This window comes from Pinus tabuliformis, chromosome Q (genome assembly GCF_031772625.1).
Source record: "Pinus tabuliformis cultivar Carrire ecotype Pingquan chromosome Q, CPIR1, whole genome shotgun sequence".
NCBI classification, from domain to species: Eukaryota; Viridiplantae; Streptophyta; class Pinopsida; order Pinales; family Pinaceae; genus Pinus; species Pinus tabuliformis.
In genome coordinates this window covers 1,266,197,637-1,266,217,498 of record NC_142296.1, presented here as the reverse complement: position 1 = coordinate 1,266,217,498, position 19,862 = coordinate 1,266,197,637, and the positions used below count along the sequence as shown (strand labels likewise).

The window sequence follows — 19,862 nt, the reverse complement described above, 5'->3', positions numbered from 1 at the left end:
AGTCTATTTTTCCCATGTTTCTAAAAAGCCCCTTTCTCTGGTGACTGTTTTGTATGGCTATATAATTCTTTCTGATATTTACATGTCAATCCCATTTGATTGTTTGGTCTAATATATAAATCATGAAGTCAAATCTGCATAGGTAAATGTCTGTTATAGTCATAATCTCATCTAGTGTTTTAAATCACATTTATTCAGAATAAGATAGGACAAGGTGAAGCAATTAACTTATCAAACATCAGCATAAACCTTTTGGACCATGCATTTCCAATATGTATATCATGATTGTAAGTACTCAGTTGATCCAGAAGGTGATATGAAAGATCTCTCATTCTATCATCAATAATACCGGAATGTCCATGCACATGAATATTCAACAGCAACCCTAGAGCATTCAAGTAAACCTGAGAACCCAAAAGACAGCCGATTGCAAATGAAAACCAAGAGCAAGTAATCTTAAGAATATCTTAGACCAGGTCACTCTCCCAATTTAGCAAAAATGGAGAAGTAATCATGACGTGTGAAGGATCAATATTCTCTCTTTGCAAAGAAGCCAAGATATGGGAGTCATATATATGGAGCACTTTACTCAAATGTGCATGGCCTTCCAAGTAACATAACGCTAGATGCCACCAATTGTGAGTATACCTGGCACCATAAAATATGTCAATGCTTGATCGAACCCACTTTGCAAACTACCTGCCATCTGTAATGTATGGATCACTGAACAGTGATAGAAGAGGGAAAAGACTACTTCACATGAATGAACAGCAAGCATTCCATGAATCCAAACATGTTTTCATAAATTGGACTGCCTCCTTAAAGCGACATTCATGCTGAAACACATGACATAGTTGTACCAAAAACTAATGGAGATCAAAGACATGTTGTAAAATGATTAACACAAATAAAGTAGGTGCCCCCAACCAAAACAAAATACTATTTTTCAATTGCAGTGCAAAAGATAAGCCATCAATCTTGGATAAAAATTTAAAATACAGCGTGCTAAGTGTCTGCTGTTTTTTGGCACACACCGCATGCTGAGACCATGGGTCATCACTTTTGATTGTCAAGCCTTTCCTTGAAGCCAATTCTGCATCCCACATTCACCCAACCTCCAGTAAAGAAAATTAAAGCATTCCATATATATAGTTTTCACCTTGCTTTGCTGGCAAAACCTGCCTTGATAAGTCAGAATCTATGAATAGAAAATCTCAGACTCTTCTGAACATATAATTTTCAGATTGAAAGGTAGAGTGTAAGAGAAATGTCCCGACTCCTGTTACAGGCTAAATTCTATTGATTGTTTAATTCTTTCTGGCATGCATAGTAGATAAAAAAAACCTAGAAGGAAATGAAAGAATATCTTTCTTAACTGCTCACCAAAGCAATTCTCATTTCCATAGAAAACCCCGTATGAGTTTAATCATCTTGCATCTTTATGAGATACACCATCTGTTTTTTGAAATACCATTCAATTAGATTAATAATAAATATAATAGGTCTCTAAAACTTATATACCATGTCAAGGTCTTCAGAATGCGTATTAGACATATACCTGACAGAAAGGGGAAGCAATACCTGCTCTACAAGTTGAAGAGAAATATCAGGTCGGCCAATGTAAAAGAAAAGCACCTGGGTTCTTTTCAGTGACACCAAATCCTTTGGGAAGTGCTTCAGGAGCTGCAAAGAAAAATAAGTTGTTATTTCAGAAATTGACACTCACAAACAAATTAGAAAAACCCCATTTTATTCAAAATTCATACTTCTTGCTAGCTAGTTATTAATCATAAAAATATAGCAAAACTAATGAAGGAGAAAAGATGCAAGTGTGTGACAAAGTACTACATCGAATGCATTATGGTTGTATCCAAAAAAGAATCTATCATTGGAACTACCCAAGGAACTGAAAATAACAACAGAAATATGATAGGAGTGAAACTCAAAAGATAGAAAAAAGAAAAGAATGAAACTAGTGGAGGCACCTGCACACCCAATGGGTGGATTGCACTTGCAAATCAGGATTAATGGACAAATATTCTCCAAAGGAAATTTTTGATTGTATTTCTGAAATGATAAATGTTACAAATGAAAGGGGACTCTTTATACCAAATGAGGTGGAAACCCTAAAACTTAAAATCTCTAGTTACTAATAAAAGTGATAAGACCCTTATTACACAACAATGGCATTTTACAGATATCAAAATATGGTATTATAAATACCTAAGACAAGAACATTATTACAAAATTATGAGCTTACAGACAAAATAACTTATTTATATTATGTAATGTCTAAAAGCTTATGTGGTGAGGTACACAGCATGCCCTCCCTTTAAAAAGTTTTATCCCTGTCTCTAATCAAATCAGTAGGGTTGTTGAGGTCCATGCAACCTACTCTGATTGACACACACAAGATGAGGGCCCACTGTCGCCCAAATCCCCACTCTTTAAGCCCAGCTACCTCCTTGATGGCTATGAGAAGATTCCTTTAGAATACCTCACCCAATCAATAAGATCAATGCCTTAAATTGGATCTATGGGTGAAACAGAGGAGTTAACTATTTGTTGTCCTACTGGCTGACTATGTATGAATTAAGGTGGGTAATTACTAATAGATTATGATGGTCACCTTTTTATAGGACTTGTGTAAATTAATACATGTAATAAGCAGTGGCTTTTTAGGTAGGCATATAAGGTGTCAAGTTTGGAAGTTGAAAGGTTAGTTTTATGAAGTTGCAATTGAATACAATATTGACATCTAAAAACATATGTAACCCTACAAGGGTGGATGAACTTTCCAAATAATAAAGTTAATATTATTATCAGTCTTGCAAAGGGAATATATTGCCAATGCTCTAGAAATAAACTTATCTGAAATATAGAGGAAGATATTGGAAATCATTGGAAAATATCAGCACACATAAACTTGGACTGAAAGCTCAGAACATATTGGAAACATTGGCACCCTGAAAAACTCAGGAAAAATTGGAAATATCAGAAGAATTTGTAGATTTTTCAACATTGATTATTGTCATCTCTCGTTCTCTCTGTTTTATGTGTACATTATCTGAAATTTGAAGTTTTAAGCAAATGATTTGCATACATAATTTTGCTGATACAATGTCCAATGGCAAAAATTAGCAGGGAATCCTTTGTAGGAAACTACGAGTGTAGTTTTGTCTTGCACGCAACTACTAACATTCCACACCTTATCTTCTCTTTTCATAAGTACAATACTGAACTTGTGCTAATCTGTAGGACTTACAATGTCAAGTTCCAATTATACATGATCAAGTGTTCAATGTATATCATTGATTAGACAAACTAAAGTCTCATGGACACTTAAAAATGTTAAGATTTTTGGTTTTGGCTGTGTATGTCAATGATGGTCTTGTGGACAGAAATATGCTTATTCTTAGCCAGTGGGTCATTTTCTAGATCAGCTGTAGTTTTTGTCTGAATTTGAAATTCTTGCACATATTTAGGATGGTGTATTTTACGATTACTTCTAGCTTTTTTCTAAATTTTTAATTACTGTAATAAAAATCTGAGCTATGCACAATCCATTACTCAAGGATAAGTTGGGGTAGAGCTAGTTTACTTTTTGGTAAATTGCAACTTTCATTCTTTACAAATTTGTATTAAATGCTAGATATGATATTTTAACTCTCACATAAAATGTATTAATATTGACCATTTTCACACAGGTTTTCATCTTCTTGACATTTTAATTTATTGCATTATGGGACATGTTTCTTCTCACTCCATGTTCAACCAATTGTGTATATTTCTTAACACCTTTTTGATTAGAAGTTGGTAATTTTTCCAGTCATTATGGCACCAAGAATGGCTCCTAGATCTTTTGGCAGTATGGGCACTTACATTTACTAATAAGTTTTCCATGTTCGTGATTGCAGTGAGGGATATGAAAGCTGGTGATGAGATCACTTTTCCTTACATCTCTGCAATCCACCCCTTTTCAGAAAGGAAGCAGATGTTGAAAGAATGGGGCATTCATGACTGCTACTGTAGCAGATGCAAATTTGAAAACAACAATGATAACACCCTTGAAATAATATTTACTCTCATTTATTAAATATTTTGTATTTCCACTTTTCAACTTGAGTGACAAAGAAATAATAAATCTAGTTAACGATGAGTAAAATCCATCAAAAGTGTTGCCTAAAGTCATAGTTATTTGATATATTACAAATGATGAAACTATTTGTGAAATTAAAGATTTCAATATGTGACATAGTAATCAAGATCATTTATAGGAATTCTTACCTATAACTATTCATGTGATACATAACTTTGGTTCCATTACAAGAGATATTAAATAATTAGGCCATGTTCATTTTAGCAATGATATAAACAATAAGATGGGATCCTAGTTTCTTGTTTACAAATTCTCATTTTGTATAGTCTAAGAAAAGGTGTTTTATTTGACCTTTGGTATTATTCAAGTTTATATTGTAACTTCTCTCTTATACATATTTATTTGCTTCTTGTCAAGCACGTGGCAGTCCTTTGCCCACATGTCACCATTATAAAATGGCATATCAACTTCCACGATAGCTTACCTATTCAATTAATTTGGCTATTATATCCACTATCGACCACTTGGGAAATATCACATTAGTTTAAAACTTGCTTACTCGGTCTTCACATAACCAAACAATGGGTCATCAATTAACACAGTTACCTTTCCATCATCTACCTTATCCATCTGCCAGATCACTAAGCCGCTATCCCCCTAGGACACTTAATTCTCTATACATACTTACTGTCTCGATACTCAACACCTAACATACAGACGAGCTTGTAGATTGAAGCCCTAATGTCTCAATACTCGATATCTTGAAAGGCCAATGGTCGGGCTATCAAGCGATCGGGCCCTCGGAAGAGGCTAAAGAGTGTCATTGATACTAATTAGCTGATATATTAACATCCAAAAGCCCAACATCCATGTCATCACTATATGGTTACCACCTAGACATCACCTTGGTGCCTAGTCAACCTTCCATTGCCATGTCAACATGCCACATCACTTGCCACATTGGTATGCCATGTCATCTAGACCCACATTGGTGCCACATCATAATGAGATGTTAGCATGTCAAATCAACTGCCACACAATTGACTGTGGTATCCCCGGATCCACGTCCACTCACCACATCATTACTCTATCGATACCAAGGTTTCTTGTTGGTGACTAGTGTCCTACTTACTAATGTCTACTACCCAATATTGTGACATTTTGATAGGTTGATGTACCAACAACTAATACATTGCATTAGTGTTGGTTGACCTTGAGGTGTCCTTAACACAGTTAGCCCAACATTTGACCTCTCGATGGACTATAGTCCCCAACCATCAAGTGAGAGTCCTTGAACCCTCTATCTCCATGAGATAATGGATAATGTAGGTTGATATGCTAATATAGAGGACATGTTTGACATGGCATCTAGGTTAGTTGGGGATTTTTGCACAATTAGGTGATGGGGAGCACTATTTTCCATCATTATAAACCATAGGTATATAGATGGTGTATGGGTGTTAATGTGAGGATAATTTTGCCCCACAAGGATGGCTTTGTTTGGGTCCTTGGACATCATCTAAGGAGAAACACCATTATCATCCTAGGGCCTAGTACGAGTGGTTTTTAAGGCTTAGTAATAATACAGACTATGCACATGGTACAAAACCACCCCCCAATGCCTCTAAGGTGAATAGTTGGCCTAGTGGTGCTCATGGAGACCATCTAAGGGATGGTTCTTAGGCCCTTGAACATTTTTCAAGGATGAAAACTAGTCCCTGAGGGCCTAAAAGAGGTGTAAGATAATGCTCATGGTCCATGTATAAGCTCCCAAGCCACTTCAATACAACACCTACAAAGCAAATATTTTCCCCACGTATGTTGTATGGACAATGTTTATTTCCCTTTAGTGGTTAATTCCTATTGAAAAGTGTTTGAAATTTTTCATGTTATATGTTGATGCCTATTGCTACACTTTTTGTCTTTCAATCTCTATTCTTCTAGCAATATATACTTGTCTCATATACAACCTCAAGCAATATGCTTGGTAACACCCTTGAAATAATATTTACTCATTTATTAAATATTTTGTATTTCCACTTTTCAACTTCAGTCACAAAGAAATAATAAATCTAGTTAACAATGAGTAAAATCCATCAAAAGTGTTGCCATAACAACAAATGGTTGTACAAGATTCTCCACCTCCTCCTATGGGTAATGTGGGGAAATGGTAATATGGTCCTAATAACAATGCGTAGGTCCTCATGTTAATTCTCACATTTATTTTACCATGAGAGAAAAATCATATGACCCTCCTGAGTCAAGTTCTACTTCTAAGGACTTGACCACCCCTTTCACTTCCACTAGATCTCTCAGATCAGATAAGCATATGGAACTGCTATATCACCTGCCTAACAGTGTATTCCAAAAGTTAACAAACAATCCTAATGCGCGTGCTTCCCAACATTATAGTATTATTGAAGAGTTAGTCGAAGCATCATGTGTCATGTCTTCCTTAGAGGATTTTCAGTCCCGCCTCATGTAGCGCAAATCCTTATTGACTACTATTAGAGGGGTAGATCCCTTGGAATATGACTAGGATCATTTTACCACATGGGTTGTCACTCTGCCTATTGAACATGACTCCCTAATGACAAATTTCCTATGGAAAAATTCATCATGGAGGTCATGGATTCACCTATTGACAATCCTAGGGAGATTATGCGTCTTGATACCTCTAGTCTCCCCAAATGGGAAAAAGTAGAGATTGGTAAACTAAATCTCGAATTAACCTAGGGGGCATTTTCTCAGCCATCCTTGGAAGTGTCACCCTTGGACCAGGTAACGTTTTTGGTTTCTAATGTTGAACTTTCCAGTGAATTGTTAAACACACATCCATCATTCAATGAATTTCTTGTCACCCCTTTATGTCTTCGTAGTCCTTGTCATGGAGCCATAGTAGCTCACAAGACCACTCACCTTTTATGTCCTCTCAGCTCTGGTTATTCCTAATAACACTATGATTCTAGGTTTTCCTTGTTATCATCAATCTTTAGGAGTCTCATAGTTAAAATTTGTATGGCATGGCCCCATCATGGCACACCATATGGTACCTCAACTCCTCCCTGAGTTCATGTATGAGAATCCTTTTCTTGTGTCCAAAATAGGCACACATTGACATGATTGTTTTGATTGAGTTGTGATTGTACCTTGTACATAGAAGTGTGTGTGTTGTTTTGTATCCTTTTGGTTTGATGTGTGATGTGAGAACTTTTCTACTATATAATTTTTGAGAAATTTTACCAAAAACTTCTAGGGAATGAAATATTCTAGAAAAAATATATGGATGTTGGTTAGAAATGACTAATCTGATGCTTTGAACGCCAAACAATACACTAAGTATGGATGTTGGTTAGAAATGACTAATCTGATGCTTTGAACGCCAAACAATACACTAATTATGGATGTTGGTTAGAAAAGACTAATTTGATGCTCTCAAAGCCAAACAATACACTAAGAATGAGTGGAGGAGGCATATTCCTAGTGTTGAACCAATGTTCGTGCTCCAACAAGCTCAAAATGAAGGGCCCAATATATGCAAAAGGGTAAAAAACATAATGATGACTACAAATAAATATAAGGAAGGAAATTGGCTGATAAAACTTCATATTATTTTCTTATGCCATACGTAATACACTAGGATTATATTTAAATTTTAAATTAATATTAAGTATAAAATTTATTAGATTTGTAGCATGTTGAGAATTGGGAAAGAATAGACTAATCTGCCATGCATTCTAAATTTAGTGATTAGTTGAAAATTGCGGGGAGTTTCCTGGAAGTGTTAGGGTTTGCAAGAGTTCGTGGGAGTTTCCATGGAAGCACGCAGGGGAGGGAGCTCCACTCCCTCTTATAGGCAGGCAATGGCTAGTTGAGGAAAGAAACCATTAGAGAGTGTCATAGGTCCTTCAGGTGAGGGGACAAGGATTATAGAAGAGGAACAAGATTCAAATAAGACAAAGGAGAATAACATCAACAAGGAAAATGAGCAAGAAGACAAGGAACAGGGAGTGAATAACAAAGCACAAAAAGGGCCATGTAAACCGAAAGTTGAGGTCACTCCCAGAGTAGTTTTAAATGATCTTGCTCTGCAGGCACATAGAGACCACATGAGGACATATGCTATCATTTGTAAATTCATGGGAGTATGGCCCACTAAAAAAGCTTTACAGTCATGGATTAAATATAACTGGAAACCAAAAGGAAGCATTGACCTACATCTTGGGTCTAAGGGTTTCTTTATGGTAGTCTTCACAAATATTGAGGACAAAGACAAAGTGTTTGAAGGAGGGCCCTACTTCTATGCAGCAGCAGGCCTTTATATGCGACCGTGGATGATGAACTTTGTCCCTGAGAGAGAAACATTCACTTCTGTCCCGGTCTGGGTAAGACTCTACTCGTTACCCCTTGATTACTGGCAAACGGAATCGTTATCTGCTATAGGAAACAAGTTAGGGCATTTTGTCAAAACTTCTGAAGCCACCAAGAAGGGTAAGTACACTTCCTTCGCAAGAATATGTGTGGAGATGGATCTCTTTGGAGCTCTTCTGGATGAGGTCATTTTAGAAGTTTTGGATGAAGAATGGGTGCAAACAGTTGACTATGAACATATTCCTTTCAGATGCCGAAAATTCCATGAGCATGGGCACCTATTTAGAAACTACCCTCTCAGCAAAATAGAGAACAAAAGTAAGGCGAACACAAAGAAAGATACTGAAGGCTTTCACAAAGTGGTTCATAAAGGAAAAGGGGGCAAGAGGGGGCTAAAGCAGCAGCAGATAGAAGGACCACAGACTAATCTGAATAGGTTCCAAGTTCTAGAAGAAGAAGAAGAGATAACAAAGATAGATCAGGTAATGGAAGGAAGCCTAGGGTAAAAGGAGAAAGAGGAAGACACAACTCAAACACATGATAGTATCAAACAAAAAGAGACTATGATGAGCGATGCATAACCAGAGATGGACCAAGAAATGACCCAAAGTGAGATGGAAACGGAAGATCATGAACTGCAGGAGATTCTTGACAGGGAACACCTAGATCTGGAAGGATTCTTGAAACAGGGGACCATGAGTGGGGTAGACTCTTTACTGCCATAAGAATTTAATAGGGTACAACAACTGTTCCTATGGAAAACTCAGGCTATAGGGCTGGACAGATAAGGAAAAAGTGAAAGGCAGGGCAACGAAGGTGTGAAAACCATGAAAAACACATCGAGATTAGCTCCCAGAATTCTAGGAAAGAAAAGAGGTAGGAAAAAGCATAACGAGTTACTAATGGAATGTGGAAAGCTAATGATAGATTCGGTAAGATGAAAGATATAACCAGCTACTCCTTTACAAATCATTAATAATGAAGTTTACATCTTGGATAGGTGCACTTTTAAATTTTCCAACTTCTCCTTAGCATCATTGCCATCCAATATCACGTTTAGCATATTCACCTTCACATTACACTGTTTCTTGTAGAAAAATAAGGACACTTGCAGTAGTTTGCAACCCGACTTCTAAGCTTGCCCAAATTCACACGAAACACATGATTTTCCTTAATTCTCTATACATACTTGTTATCTCGATACTCGACACCTAACATACAGACGAGCTTGTAGATTGAAGCCCTAATTTCTCAATACCTGATATCTTGAAAGGCCAATGGTCGAGCTATCAAGCCACCGGGCCCTCAGGAAGAGGCTAGAGAGTGTCATTGATACTAATTAGTTGATATCTTAACATCCAAAATCCCAACATCCACGTCGTCACTATATGTATACCACCTATACAACACCTCAGTGCCAAGTCAACCTTCCATTGCCATGTCAACATGCCACATCACTTGCCACATTGGTATGCCATGTCATCTAGACCCACATTGGTGCCACATCATAATGAGACGTTAGCATGTCAAATCAACTGCCACACAATTGACATGCGGTATCCCTGGGTCCACATCCACTCATCACATCATTACTCTATCGTTATCAAGGTTTCTTGTTGGTGACTAGTGTCCTACTTACTAATGTCTACTACCCAATATTGTGACATTTTGATAGGTCAATGTACGAACAACTAATACATTGCATTAGTGTTGGTTGACCTTGAGGTGTCCTTAATACAGTTAGCCTGACATTTGACCTCTTAATGGACTATAGTCCCCAACCATCAAGTGAGAGTCCTTGAACCCTCTATCTCCATGAGCTAATGGATAATGTAGGATAATATGTTAATATCGAGGACATCTAACCTAGACTAGGTTAGTTGGGGCTTTTTGCACAATTAGGTGATGAGGAGCACTATTTGCCAGCATTATAAACCATAGGTATATAAATGTTGTATGGGTGTTAATGTGAGGATTTTCCCAACAAGGATGACTTTTGTTGGGGCCTTGGACATCATCTAAGAAGAAACACCATTATCATCCTAGGGCCTATGAATGGTTTTTAAGGTTTAGCAATAATATAAATTATGCACATTGTACAAAACCACTTCCTGGTGCCTCTAAGGTGAATGGTTTATAGAATGCAAATGTGTGTTTATATAATTTATAGGATGCAAAGGTTAGTTAATATTATATGGTTTGTATTAATAAAATAAATGCGCAAATTAATAGAACTGCTGGCAAATGAACATTTAAAAAATTATTATGATGAAGACTTTTCAAACAATTTTGTGAGAAAATTCAAAATTTTGTGGGAAAATTCAATTAATAGAACTGCTGGCAAATGAATCTTTAAAAAAATATTATGAAGTAGTTCAAACTTTTCTGTGAGAAAATTTAAAATTTTGTGGGAAAATTTAAAATTTCGCTTATCTCCTTGGCTGGGCTTGGCTCGTCTCGAATCGGCTGTTCTTATGTCCTTGGCTCGAAGTCCCACCGCGTGAACATTCTCTTCCAACGATTGATTAAGGTGTCACTGTCAAGGTTCACACCCAGTAGGAAAGCTTATTTTCTGAACCAGCTGTCTTATATTATTATATGATATTTGGCAAGTTGGGCTCTAAATATCTGGTATTCAGCGATTTGGGAAACTTTTGAGCAGACAGATCAGTGTGCTTGGAGGAGCAATCGCCAAGACAGGTTTACTAGCTCTGCATTTACTGCTATTTTTCTGTGAGGCCGATCTTCCATAGTCTTTTCCTAAAACAGGTATGTGTTTTAGCTTTCTCTTTGTTTTCTTAAAAAATAGCTCCTTGAAGATAGGGTGTAGAAACTGCAGGCAAAATTTTCATGTATGTTTTAGCTTCTGGATCCTCCCCAGTGCCATTCCTGCCTCCTCAGTAGCCTCCTCTATATCCACCTCATGCACCTCCTTAGTTGTTCCTGGGGTCACCTCCTCAACTAGAAAATAATTTCTTTTCAATCATTTTTCGATTGTATGGAGGGCGCAACAGTTTTTCCTTGGGTTTTCGATTGTATGGAGGGCACAAAAGTTGTTGCTGGGGTCACCTCTTCAACTCGAAAATAATTTCTTTTGAACCATTTTTCCATTGTATGGAGGGCACAACAATTTTCATTAGTATTAGTATTTGGAGGGCATTTCTCTATTGAGGCGTACCATCCCACTTTCTTTGGTTATCAAAGAGTTTTCCTTGATCAGTTCCTGCCCTGCAATCATCTTTGACATTGCTTGCATGCCCATCATAACTGAAAATGGGCGGATGAATTCAAAGGCATCTCAACTTCCCCTGAATTGCTTTTGTTGTTTTCACATCAAATCAAAGGTTTGAGGAGATGATTGATCAAGAGGGGGCACATGTACGCCTAATGCCAATTTTGGTGGAGATTGAGGGGACCCTCTGCTCTTAGTTTTTTTTTAAGTTATGATTATGCTTAGGGCATATCTTATGAATCATTAGGGGAGATGGATCCTTTGGGTAAAAAACCTTGAAAAATTAGATCTCTTTTGTGGAGAGTAGAGTGAAGGTTAGCCATTTCGTCTGCGGACGGGGAAGATTTGCGATCGCACACACAAACATTTGAATTGCAGAGACGGAAGTAGAAGAGACAGGGACCATAGCAGAACGAGGAAAGTAGAAAAGACGCACAACAAGCGATATCATAGCAGAACGAGGAAAGTAGAAGAGACAGGGACCATAGCAGCTTCCTCCCACTCCAGCGAGAATCATTACATCCCGTCGTATACCCTACCGGATTCCCAGTCGTTGCAGATTTCGTCATAACCTGTCATCTCAGGGTTAAAATTATATTAAAACACCCGTGACTATTGACCTTCCAAAAAATCATAAAAATTTTGTTCTTGGCACTTCTGCACTTGCTAAGACAGCGATGAAGGAAAAAATACTGGTTGTGGCTGAGCAGTATACGGATATCTACACCGCAACCCAAAACTGGGTGAATCTAGCCGATCTTGCATTGCAAGACCTTGATAGGGGTATACCGATTTTATCAATAGGATACATATGTTTGTATAGTTTTTTATTGTCTTAATCATATGATGAAAACCAGAGTACAAGAATATGGGTTTCAATGCTTCGCAACTGTTAAGTTCTTGAGGCTCGGTTGCAACTTGGAGAACTAGGAATATTTTGAGAAGAGTATATATATTTTTTTCAATCCATGTCCTTGCCTTGCAGGACATTGAGAGGGGTATATAGATTCTTCTCAATGGAAAACAATTGCCGTTTGTGTAGTTGTTTATGATCTTGCCATTTATTCACGTATTTTTGTAATATGTAAAAAGTTGCAACCTCATTAAATGACACTTACACAACTAGAATACACCAGTGCTACCTCTAGAGAGATAAAATCAGCTGTGTTCATCTGATTCCTCAGTGCTCAAGATACTGGCCCATTGTATACACATAATCGAAGGGAATATCCTTCGCTTTGACAAGTGAAATAGCCAGTAAACTCAAGGCAGCAATATCAAGATGAGTCCATATGTGCTACATTATTAGATTGACTTGGTAAACTGATATCCTGTTGCCTATTCAGATTGTTGGGGCTACCTTTAGATTCTTTATTTTTTATTGTACAGACTTTAAACACATACCCAACCCATTTCCTTGTAAGCATTACTAAGCATAGGATGATAATATGGGGCATTTTCTTGGATCGGATTCCAGCTTAGTAATTTCCTCTGCTTTTGGGCATATGTAAAGCTAAGTGCATTTTAATGGAATGTGATTGCTTGTTTTTGTGTTAAGATATCTGCAAATTTCCTTGCTGACACTTTCACATCAATGTAAGAGAAGTCCTTATAATCAAATGAGTATTTATCGCAGGAGTTTATTCTTGCGCATTATCACACTTTCAAGGCTTGCATATGTGCCATAAATCATAGACAAGTACCCAGACTTGGAAGAAAACTCAAAGTTAGAACCTCTTTTGATAGCGTATAGGTCCTCCTCATAAGACAGTTGTAGAGACTTCTCCGTTCAATGCGGTTATGGATTTGTTATGGATTTGTTGTAGAGAAATACTTAGTTATGGATTTGTCTGTCTCAAAAAACAAAGGAGTTTTTTATATCTAAATATGGAGGGAAGTAGGGCCTTTTTTTGGAAAATTTGCTTTCAATCTCATAATATCCGACCACTAGATTTCAATTTTATTCTTCAATATTTTATTTAAAACCTCCCACGACATTTTGCATTTAGTGTAATAGAATTTGGCCTTTGTTCCCAAAAATATTTTCTAAACAGAGTGCCACCATTTACGAAGTCCTAAAATTTGAGTGATTTCCTCAATATTATTTCAATTGTAACCTTTAGGATTAGCTTTTTGTTTGCATCATCTTTCATTCCAACATTAGAATTCGATATTCTCCTTTCTAATGCCATCCAATTGTTCTTAAATATTCCAGCTATTGTCACAGTTATCTTTATGTCAACTTGCATAACTGAAAGATATACTAGGGTTAATTATATGTTGCAACATTACAATTTTCATCGGGCTTAGAATTAATAATATATAAAACAAGATAATGATAGCTGGCCAAACCAAAATTTTGGACTCTACCTACATCATCTCCATGTCTGATTTCTCAATATTTCCATGCATTCTACAGGCGTAAAGCAAGGAACTGTAAATACTTGTGAAAGATAGATTTTCAATAACACCATATGCATCATTCATGCACCCACTTAGACTGTAAAGTTTAACCAAGGGCATATTGCATTGCTCTGGGGAAAATTCCATAATATTGACTTATGCATTGAAAATAATGTCAGTTCTCATCAAGTAAACCTGAATGGCTACAGGCAGAAAAAGCACCAAGAAAGTGACATGATTGGGCTTGATGTGCTATGTTTAACCTTATACCAACTAATGCCTTATTATTATATTCCATAACAGACATCCAAGAATATATGTGTGACATCAATTTGCTTGATTGCACATCAATTCTATCTTTAGGGGAAGAATGTGCTTTTAGCATTGAGAAGACGTGATCGTTCAATGTTCTCGACTTCTTTGCATTTTCCAGATCCTATCCATAATTCGTTGGTTTTGATGTTTCTCTTGATGTCAAATATGTTATTACTACATTCTCCACTTCTACAACATTAATATTTTTATACACAAAGTCAAATAGGTCAAAGTGAAGTTGTTGACAAAGCAAGTATATTATTGTACAACCTCCCCAAGCTACTAAATCACCAAATCGTTGTTGATTTCCTATTAAATCTTCAATCATCTCTCCACAAAATACAAATTGAAGGCTGCTATAAATCCAATAGAAATCTCTTGAGGAAGTAATGTCGATGAAACCTTTCTTTAGAGTTGGATCCCATTTATCACGCACCATGTCCAAGGCTACACTCATGAAAGCAAGAGTGTAGTCTAAAACACTTCCTATCTGTATATTGCTGATATAGAATGAATAAGTTGCTTCAACTTGATTGGACATGGTATGAATGATGATGGCTATAAGCAAAGTGGATGTGACAAAAATTCATTTTTTGCAGCATTAAAAACAGTTACAATAAAAATTTTACCACCTTCTAGAATTATTTTCTATTTTCATATGGAGCATATAGATTAAGGATACGAAATCTTGTCAAATAACACCGACAATATCCTGATAAAATGATGCCAACGAAGGATTTGTAAGCCAAAAGGGAGAAAATTTTGGGATTCCATATAGCGAAAAGACCTCTAGAATTCTCTAGTGGATTGGTTGTGTAGACCACCCAATTTGGGCATAAACTCAAGAGGATATTTTGAGCTTTGTCCCTATCTACCATTGTTTTCTGTAACAACACCAAAGCAGGCTTTCTGGTTTGAATTATATTATGCAGTGTTCGACAAGACTGTAGTGATCCAAAAATTCTGATATTTAATGACATGATCCTCAATTAGATTGGGTTGCTACGGGATAGTCTTCTATAAGGACTCGTGAATCTGAGGTCTTTGTTTCTTCGTATTAGTAATAAGAAGTTCCTAGATCAATGTTTGGATAGAGAGTTGCTTCATTGGTTTTAGAAAAGTAAGTGTTGAGCTCTGACCCAACTCCATTACATGAGGATATATTTTTGTATTTAGTATCCTTTTTCTTCTTAGTTGATCCATTTCTAGGGAAATCCATATTAGTAAAAGACTTTGTCTCCTGAGAAAGGTCTTCTTAATTGACAACGATTCGAGGCCCTGTGATTCATCCATTTCTAGATTTTCCACATCAACATCAATTAAGACAGGGGAAGTATTTGCTTGTATATTATCATGTTGAGAAGGATATGTTGCATAAGGCCTCAATTTTGGATGTCAACTGGGTTCATTTCCTTTTGTAATATATCGAATTTGGCCAACCTCCGGAGTGAAATTTTTATCTTCATTATTCGCCGAGTTTCCCCATCCATATGGCCTCTCTTGGGAATCTATTTCTTGAGTATTAATTCCTGGAGTTGACATACTATTATCCTTTCTACTACTATTATTTATAGGAACTTATTCTAGCGCAGGCACCTACACTTCATTTGGCAGCTACCAAGGGGCATGTTCTTTCTTGGGAAAAGTATGATTCTGATTTATGCCTATAGCCTTACCATACATTTTGATGTCATCCCAACCAAGTCTACGTAGGAATTTTTCTATTAGATGTATGGTATTATGGCATCCCAAACATCTAAAAGGGATTCCCCAGTAATCCACTCGTTTTATGATAGACTGTGTACTCTAATAGATATCAAGGGTAGCCGGGAGACCTTCTATGGAATCTGGTTCAATGAAAAACCATGCTACTCATTTTTCCAGAAGGCCAACACACCCTTCATCGACATAATAGAATTTTCCTATCTTGTTGGCAATTTCCATGATTTCCTTCTTGGTCCATAGTTCCAAAGGAAGGTCAGGGAGTTTAACCCATATGTATTTTCGCTGGGGATCTTCTTTAATAGGATTAAATTTAACCGTCTAATTCTACAAGCATAAAAATCCCCTACCTTTCACGCATGAGATTGAGCCAATCCTATCTGCATCTTCCACTGTCGTGAAGTGGAATCCAAACCAACTATTGAGGAGCATGCTTACCTTCTATCTATTTCCAACAATACAGAACCAACATTCTGCACCAATTCTTTCATTTTTCCACTAGACATCCTAATGTGTTCCCAGTGGCCCACCAATACCTTATGCTTCATCTTTACCACATTATCCCAATATATATCAATACCCATAATGAGTTTTTGTATCTGTTCCTGGGTCTTGATCGATTTCTTTTACGTTTGTCTATTTTTTTTTGGATCAGGTTCCATTTGAAGATTCCTTTCCAAGATATGTATCTTAGTCCTCATGTTGGGATATTTTCAACAGGCCAATGGATCTGGGAACTTGATTTGGTCTTCCCAGTCTCTCTGCAAATTCATTTTCTATGACTATCGATACTTCTATAATTTTCTTGTCATCATAAATCTATTCCATAGAAAAAGATTGACCAACCATGTCAATATTGACTATTAGAACTGCATTACTTTTTAAAGCCAACGTATTGGTCAGCACAATGCTACTACATATGGGTGAAAATAAAACCCAAATAAAATATGAAATTGTGACCGATTTTATTTGTACTATAGAACAAAGGCTAGTGGGTTAATCTCCTAAAACAAGGTGTTAACATAGTCTGTCGAGAGGTACATTTTGCATCAGGATAACCCCTAGACTGCTATCTTTTTATGAGGAAGCAAAAACATGGAAAATGTATGGTTAGGTAGGAATACCACTTGTCAGTTTTGTCTAGCTTGAGTGACTAAAAGAGAAGGTTGTTAGGCTCTCCACCATTTCATGGATTGATATAGTAATGAGACAAAAGAGGCTCTCTCTTGAGACTTGACTAGGTGATTCATAACAGTTGTGGTGTTGGTGCCTTAACTTAGCCAGAAAATGCCAAAAATCTATTAATGCACAAAATTTATTACTTAATCTACCTCAGAGTATGCCATAGTCACTGAATATGACATGCATGGTTTTACCAAGGAGGCCCTAAACTTTTGAACAATGAAACTTTACATTGGTATCCTGGCAGTAGCTGCATTGGTCTTATTAGCATTACACCACTTTTAATATGGGTCTTCACAACAGAGAATCACCATTACACTTTGTTGATTTGTGTTAAAAAGAAACATAACACGCAATAGATTTCTTTTGGCATGCAATGTTGTTGTTGGTAGTTTTCTTGTATTTGTGCCACATGTAAAGCTAACATGCGTTAAATTTCTTTCACCTTGCAATATTTTTATTGGAAACGTGCTTGTGTTTGGGCTAGAAACTATGCTATATTTCTTTTTCTTTGCAATATTGTTGCTGTCAATTTTGTTGTTTATGATAAAAGGAAATCTAGCAAGTGTTAGATTTCCTTCACCTTGGCAATGTTATTGGAAATGTTGTGCTTGTGTTTGGGCTAGAAGTTGTGCTAGATTTCTTTTGCTATGCAATATTGTTGTTTTCAATTTGGTTGTTTATTATAGAAGGAAATCTAACATGTGTTAGATTTCCTTCACCTTGGTAATGTGCTTTTGTTTGTGTTGGAAGGAAATATAGCATGCACTAGATTTCTTCTGGCATGAAATGTTGTTTTTGGTAGTATGCTTGTATTTATGCTACATGTAAAGGTAGCACGCGTTAAATTTATTTTACCTTGCGACATTGTTATTGGAAATGTGATTTTGTTTTTGATAGAAGTTGTCGGATTTGGTTTTCCCTACAATGTTATTGTTGGCAATGTGCTTTTGTTTATTCTAGAAGTAAATCAAGCGTATGCTAGTTATCTTTCACATTGGAATGTTGTTTTTGGCAATGTGATTGTGTTTGTGCTAGAATAAACTTTAGAATGTGTAATATTTCTTTTACTTTGAAATGTTTTTGTGAGTAATATGCTTCTATTTACGTTAGAAGGAAATTTAGCATATGGTGGATTTCCTTCGCCTTAGAATATTCTTATTGACAATGTGCTTGCTTGTCCTAGAAGGAAATCTAGCACGTGCTAGATTTATTTGACCATGTAATGTTGCTTCTAGCAATATGCTTATGTTTGTAGTATAAGGAATGATATTGGTTGTTAGCTTTCATTTGAGGAAACAATGTTTCATTACATACAATATTACTACCATACTATTTTAATTTTTGCATCTGTATTACTTTTTCGTAAGTTGTGTGTTTTTGTGAAAATATAAAGTCACACTTTACACAGTTCAACCTTTTAATTACAAGTTATGATTTAATTATTGTTACAAAATTGATACAAGATACAATGGAAAATATAATTTTGACAAAAGGGGACTATGTTGATCTCCTTATTAATGATCAAGTCATTGGGCTAGGAAGGGTCGAATCTGCAGAGTCTGGAACTTATTATGTTAGAGAAAGGGTTAATGATGGTTATGTTACAATTTTGATAATTGATGTAACTCAACCACATTTGATTGATGAGGATGTTAATCAAGGGGACATACATCCATGGAAGATCATGGATTTGAGACACAACATAGGTAAATCAAAATATTGAAGCATGTGTTATATATTATTGATAGCATAATAAATGCTTTTTTTTGAGTAAATACTAACCTTATTTACATTCGTTTATAGGTGCAAATGTTTCTTCCATATTTTATATTGGAGCCAAGGTAGATCTTCTGCAACATGGAGTGAAGGTGGGCGAGGGCTCCATATTCAATACAGAGCTTGGGCATAAAGTGCATGGAAAGATGGTAAAGAAAGGATGCATAGTGGTTAAAATCAAGAAGGTGTTAAAACATAATGCTCCTCTACCACATCCAATAGGATTTGAGCATACACTTGGGGGTGCATTAGAATCTTATGAAATTTGGCCAGAATCAGATTTGGAGCCTCACTGTCATGATCATGCCACAAATATTCCCAAGATAGGGTTAGATTCATATGTACAAAGGTTTCTCTTACACATGAATGCATGGGAACAAGCATGTGCATTGCCAAAGGAATGCTAGTTAATGTCCGCGAGGATGACATTGTTGAGGGTGAAACACTAGGTGAAATGGATTTTGGTATTTTTCTAGAAGAGATAGATGGAAATTGTGAGATATGCAGAATTGGGGATAAGTCTATACACTGTTTGGTTAGATGGCCAATAAATAAGTTGGTGGACAACAAAGGTTTGATATTAAGGGTTAAGGAAAAATTCAAGGAGCCACCCAAGGAAATGGTGATATGGGATGTTATAGAGGACACAAATCCCTTAAACAATTGGGATGGGTAATTTTGTAATGAAAAAGACAGAAACTCAATTGATATGCATGTAACAAGGCCATATAAAAGGATTAAACGAGTTATGGCTACAAA

At 36.4% G+C, this 19,862-nt stretch overlaps 1 protein-coding gene across 1 annotated transcript; it reads right to left on the bottom strand.

Annotated features, from left to right (window-relative positions):
- Positions 1-120: 120 nt before the first annotated feature.
- Positions 121-12,271, bottom strand: LOC149224449 (uncharacterized). Its single transcript, XM_089388183.1, is given in 7 exon segments — positions 121-134; positions 350-404; positions 519-648; positions 760-866; positions 1,035-1,178; positions 1,582-1,721; positions 11,977-12,271. Coding segments are annotated over 7 exon segments (885 nt in total).
- Positions 12,272-19,862: the final 7,591 nt, after the last annotated feature.